The sequence below is a fragment of the Vipera berus genome (assembly GCF_964194415.1).
Source record: "Vipera berus genome assembly, chromosome: 9".
NCBI classification, from domain to species: Eukaryota; Metazoa; Chordata; class Lepidosauria; order Squamata; family Viperidae; genus Vipera; species Vipera berus.
In genome coordinates this window covers 127,630-133,899 of record NC_138212.1, presented here as the reverse complement: position 1 = coordinate 133,899, position 6,270 = coordinate 127,630, and the positions used below count along the sequence as shown (strand labels likewise).

The 6,270-nt window shown below is 53.2% G+C and overlaps 1 protein-coding gene across 1 annotated transcript; it reads left to right on the top strand.

Annotated features, from left to right (window-relative positions):
- The first annotated feature begins 503 nt into the window (after window positions 1-503).
- Window positions 504-6,048, top strand: PPP1R14A (protein phosphatase 1 regulatory inhibitor subunit 14A). Its single transcript, XM_081334589.1, has 4 exons — window positions 504-728; window positions 2,399-2,479; window positions 3,047-3,079; window positions 3,430-6,048. Exons 1-4 carry the CDS (start codon window positions 510-512, stop codon window positions 3,544-3,546), a joined length of 450 nt encoding a protein of 149 aa, XP_081190715.1. The 5' UTR covers window positions 504-509; the 3' UTR covers window positions 3,547-6,048.
- Window positions 6,049-6,270: the final 222 nt, after the last annotated feature.

The window sequence follows — 6,270 nt, the reverse complement described above, 5'->3', positions numbered from 1 at the left end:
GCCCTGCCTGGCGGCAGGAACTCGAAGGGGCAAACCTCGACTTTTCCCAGAGTTGGGAGCAGAGGCGGGTGAAGACATTCGAAGGCGAGAACTTCGTAGGCCGGCTTCTTCGGAGAGAAGAGGGCTTACAGCTGGCGGAATGTCGGAACCAAATCTTACTAACCGGCGTTACTTCAGAAAACGTTCAAAGGGAGGAGGGGGAAGCGGTCAGGAGAACCCGCATTGCTGTAGGGCGATTAGAGCCCGAGGTCGCTGAGGCCCCTTCCCGGCAGCAGCACAGAAGGACCTGCTCTGGAAAAGGGAGGCCCGCGAAGTTATTCGGTTCCTGTCTTCGAGCCTCATCTTTCGGGGAGGTCCGCAAGAATCGCCGGGAGACCGGTGGGGCTCCGCCTCTGGCCCAGAGCAAGACGCCCCCCCACCCCTAGGGAGGGTCTGGAAGCCAGAGCTCCGCCCCCGCTGCTATAAGGCGCGGGAAGCCGGCGGACTCGCCGTCTATTGGGGAACGAACGATGGCGGCGGATCGGGTGGGGAGGCGCTTGGGGCGCGCGTCGCCGGCCCGCTCTACCGGCCTCTCTCCCGGAGGCAGCCGCGCGGAACGGACAGCCAGCCCAGGCATCCAGAAGCGCCACGCGCGGGTCACGGTTAAGTATGACCGACGGGAGCTGCAGCGGCGCCTTGACACGGAAAAGTGGATCGACGGCAGGCTGGAGGAGCTGTACCGAGGACGGGTGAGGGGGACGCTGGGCTGGACGAGAGGATTCGCGGTCTTGTCCTTTGGCGGGATGCTTCCGCCTTCCTCCCCCCCCCCCCGTCCAGATTGCCCGCCTGGGACGGAGCAACTCTTATGGCCAAAGGCAGCCTCGTTCAGCTTCCTGTCCTGGTGAAAGAGAGCCGGCCTTCAAGTCTGGTTCCTCGACGCCATGAGGGGGTTAACGTTAAGGCTGCTTGGGACCCCCTCCCCTCCCTCCCTCCCAACTGCTAGTGCTCCTCTGGGGACTGGGGAGCCATCTGCCTTGCTGGAAGGCACATCTGCCGGGGTTGCTTACTTTTAAGGCTGCCGGGAGGCACTTCAATTGCAGCAGCTCGCAGCCCTTCCGGTGAGCAGTCTTGGTCCAGCCTTGCGTTGAGCAGAGTGGTTGCTGCTAGTTTTGCTCAGTGGGATTTTAAGGCTCAGGAGACTGAAGGTTGCTGGTGGCTCTGGGCCAGGAGAGCGACTTGTGGCAACTGGCGAGAGGGGAAGCTGCCCTCGGAAATATAATGGACTGGGGGCTGTGGGGTGGGCCTGTCGCCTTTGGTCACCCATTCAGGTGTATTTCCAGGAACCAGATATTTGTGCCCTGGCTTTTCCTGGGATCTCAGGACAAATTCAGAAATGCCCTCCTCAATCAATACATGGGAAGACCCTGTATGGGCTGCGGAACAGGCAAGACTGAGCAAGAGAGCAACTTCCATCAAATTCAGGCTGGAATCGCGGGAGGTGCATCCCCAGCTCCAAGGTTCTTTCTGGCCCCAAGGCACCTTGGTTTGGAAATGAGGCCAACCTGACCAGGGCAGATGGGCTTGCAGAGGAGAGTCCTCCACCTCCTCCTCCTCCTTGGGAGGAATGTGCATCTCCACAGCTGCTGACATTTTCCTTGCCTAGAAAGGATTCCTTGGGGTGGGGGTGGGGAGCCTGGCCTAGCTATAAAAGAGACATCTCCAATCCTCCCATGAAAGGAGCGAGTTACCATCTGGCTTGCTTTTTTCCCTCCCCAGGGAGTCTGGGAGGGGAGCAGCTCAGCTGGCAGGCCAGCTCTTCTGAGGGAAGCAAGCCCTGGGCAGCCATAGGTTGTTGCTCCCATTGGGGGGCGGCCTTCTTGGTGCAAGGGGCAGCAGTGGCTGTGACTATCCTCTTTCCCCCTGCACACTTACAGGGAGGTTGCACAAAAAGGTTTTTGCACCGGAGGCTTTTACAAAGAGACTGGACAGCCATTTGCCTGGAGTGCAGAGGTCCCTTCCAACTCTGTTATTCTGTTAAGGGGTACAGATGGAACCAGGCTCTTCAAACTGGATCAATTACTTATTACGTGGTGGGAAGATGGAGCAATGGCCTAAGAGTATTTATGCTCCCAGGGAAAGCAGCAGCTACATCCCTGGGATGTTGTAGGGGTGAGATGCTCCTCCTCTTGCCTAAAAAGGGGGTTGTGGGTGGGCCTGGGTTTTGAAAACTTTGGAAGCTTTGTCGTTCCAGATGTTTTTGAACTATGAACTGTGTCACCAAAGAGCTGTGCAAGTTGGAGAGCCTGGGCTATTGTTAAAATGCCTCCCTCTTGTGACACCTCATAACTCATGTTCATAACTCTTGTCTGGATGTTACCATGTTCCAAGCCCCCTTTAGCCTGACTTGATTTTGTGGCAGGAAGACGAGATGCCAGATGAAGTCAATATTGATGATCTCCTGGAGATGGACACAGATGAGGAAAGGGCAAAGAAGTTACAGGTAAGCTGCCTTCACATTACTAGGCCTGCTGACTCACAAGGGAGGAATCCCGAATTGGCACCCTTGATTGGATCCTATCGGGAGGAGTGGAAGGGAGGCAAAAAGTTCAGATTTGAGTTTATAAACCCGGCAGAGACAGAGCAAGCAGTGGAGTGTACAGGGAGCTCTTAAACAGATGCGCACAAATTCTGAAGACGTCGCTGCTCTGAAGTGAAGCTCTTTTCCAGAACCAAACGGTCAAATGATCCTTCATGCTCATTAGCAAAATGCTGGTGCTAATTTCTGAGCACTGAGAATGAGACATAGATTCATCTCACCCTGAGCTATTTATTAATAAGCATACTTAATGTGGAGTCAGCCTAGGGCATGCCATTTTGTTACTAAATAAGAAAAGGGAACTGGGGATCCAAGGCTTCACTACAGAAGGGAATCTGACCCATGGGGGAGATTTTCCTGGTTTAGTTCAAGAATAAAGCTGGGAAAGAGGCTGGAAATGAAAAGGGCTAGACGAATAAATGCTGGCTCCCCCATCCTTTGGGGCTGTTCCTCACTGTAATTTTTTTCTAGGGCACCTTGGAGTCATGCCGCAACAACATAGAGGTGGGTGTCCACTTTCTGAGCACCAGCAATTGCTGGCTTTGACCTGGGTCCTGTGGAACATATATGCCCGCCAAGGGTAGGGTTTGCTTTCCCCAAGAGATGTCCCATTTCCAGCTGCTGTGTAATAGTTGAGGAAAGGCTCCCTTTCACTCTTTGGGGTACCCAGCCTTCTTCCCACCCCATGACTCTCTGAGGAGGCTCCCTTGCAATTCCTGGGGATCTGGTTGCTCTTGGTCTGGGAGTCCCTATTGGAGAGAGATCCCTTTTCTGGCAGGGTTCCCCCAGTGCCAGACATCATCTTCACCTTACTGGAGAAGGATGGTAGGACTCAACCTCCTCCCCACCCCCAGGACTTCACCAGAGAGTTGCTGGAGAAGCTGAGAGGCCTCCGAACTGAACATGTTCTCCGTCGGACAAGTCCCAGCAGCCAGAGGAACCTGGAGCAGGGCCCCAAAGTCCCACAGTGACCGTGAGGCTGGAGAGTTGCAGAGAGGGCTGAGCTGCTGGAAGAACTTGCTGCTGTCTCCCTGCCTACACTAGAATGGACTGGCTCCATGGTCTGCAGGGCGCTGGCCTCAGCCACCTCCACCCTGCTGGAAGGGTCTCCCTGGCCCTTTTGAACTTCTTCTCTTTCTGGTAGATGATGGGCTCTGCTCGGCCCCCTCCCCCCAATAAAGTGCTCTGTCCCCCAGAAGCTCAACTGTTGCCTCTGCCAGAGGGGTGGGGGAGATGGAGGCTTATCATGATTGGGACCCTTGTGGGGGAGAACTTGGCCAAGATCGGGTTTGCCCCGTGAGGCTCTCTGGACATTTGTGGCCATCACCCCAAAGCTGCGTCTGTGTTTGCATGCTCTTGGCTAGGTTTTCTCTGGCTGGGCACATTTGGCACAGTCTGCCTGATTGTCCAGGGCCATGAAAACTCAGAAATGGCTTCCTTGGCCAATGCATTTCTCAGCAGTTGCCCTGTACCTGGTGAAGTCAGGTGAAGTCTCACAGCAGTGAACCCAGCCAGCCTTTCCCTGTTTCAGACAACCCCCTCCGTCAGACAGAGGCACCCAGTGAGGAGTCCTGCCTCCTCCCCTCCCAGCTGGGACCCAGAGGGGGATTGTTACCTTCTGGGTTAGAAGCTGCTTCAGGAGACCAGCAGCACTTTGCGCTTCCTCCTTGCCTGGAGGTCTGCATGGTCCACCAGCAGGTGGGGGGATCCCAGATGTTCAGCCCACCTGCCTGCGGCAGCCCACTCAGTCCAGTCCTCCCTCGAGCTTCTGGATCCCCAGCATTATCTGGCTACAGAAGGGCTTCTCCCAGGCCCCACAGATGTCTGTGCGCATATGGCTCCCCACGTGCACACCCTTCTTGCCATTACTGTCTCTGCAAATCAATCTGTGCCAGCTACTGCCTGCCTCAGTCCAAGCAGGAGGCGGGGGGGGGGGGGAATCCTTTCCTCAGGGAAGAGGCTTACAAAGGGAAGCCAGGCCAGGCCCGGCCCTTCCTCCCTCCTCCCATGGCTGGTCCAGCAGACACTGAAGCCACTGAAGCTGGTGCCCTTATTTGGGAACAAGCAGAGGCTGGAGAGGAGAGGGACTTGGCAGAGCCCTGGGCGGCCAGCTCAGCTTGGCCCTTGTGGCCTCCCGTGGCCTAGAGATGCCCATAGCCCCCTCCCCCCCAAGAAAGGGCTTTTTCTCCAGAGGGGTTGGCCTGAGGGGGAATGCTGGACAAGGGCAGGAAGGGGAGTGCAGTCTGCATTGGGGGCTGCTTTTCAGGGGCTGCTCTGGCAAATGACTTTTTCCTCAATTCTTCCTCCTCTTCAAAAAAATTCATTGAAATTTTGAAAGAGAAATAATCCCCCCAAATAAGCCCCCACAGCATACAAAACAAAAAATAAATTATGAGATAGCGTTAACAAAATGAGGAAAATGGCCTTTTAAGTCACACTTCCTGAATACAATTTTGCTACCGAGCACTTTCCCCATCCCGCAGTATAAGTCTATTAGCTATTCTGCACAACAAATAAACACCGCAGAAACAGCCGTGTGATCAGGTCCCAGAGTTTTGTAATGCAGTTCAAAATAACATTGACAAATGTAACTTGAAAACGTTCACAGCCGTCTACTTAATGTATGTTAAAATATTCCAAAAAAGAAACCCAAATTAGACGGTTCCTTCTTGGCACAAAACATCAAAACTTTAATCCCAATCTGTATATAATGTTAACTGTATAATGTGTTATCCTAAAGTTAACATTGAATTAACTCACTTCATTGTCTTTTACACTTCATTGTTTTATAGTGAGGTGAATTAATGTTTAGTGTCTGAATACAATGAGTTTAAGTTTGTGTGTGTTTATATAAATACATTTAGGTCAAATATAATTGTTTAGTTTTGCAGATGTTATGATTTATTCTTATGTGCTGTTGGGCACCCAGAGTTGCTGTGGTGAGAATCAAATAAATAAACAGGAGTGGCTTGAGCATCTTCAGCATATTCAGGGAAGGATAAATTTAGTTTGTTCCCCAGATCAGTCTTGAGCCAAAATAGAACGAAGCCCAAAATCACCAACTGCAGCCTTGGGCGTTTGGGCTGTTGCCATCCTCCTGTGCTCTGAAAGGCTCCATACTCTCTACCTCTCACTCCAGACCCCCAGTTTGGTGACTTCTCTGGCACTGGGGGAGGGGGCACTTTGCAAATTAAAAGTCCATACTCTGGCCCTGCCAAGCCTGCCCTGCCTGGCCCTGGACCTTGTGGCATTCCTGTCGTGGCAAAGGCTTAACGGGAAGGGCCATGCTGATTCCTCATGCTCCTGTGGTCAAGTCACCATCCATTTTCTCCTGGCTTGCCAGATCCTTGCTTTCCCTTTCCTGTAAGATCCCAGACCCCAAACAGGTTCACTGCCTACTGGAAAAAGAGCCTTTCCACCCTTGCTCCTCAGGCTGTCTCTGATTTCATCTGCAAAATGCGATCCTGGTAACTAAAACCATCTTTGCTCACTTCCGGATCCAGGAGCAATGCACAGCCAGTAACAGTGGCCTTTGTAATCCTGTGAGACACATGGGGGAAGTCCGAGTGCTGTCATTCTAAGGGAGGGAAAAAGGAGCCAGGAGGCAAAGCTTTGCCTTGTCATATTAGGGTTATTGGCAGTCCATAGACCGTAGGGAGGCATCACAGTCCCAAAGGGATCTCTTGCCAAAACTG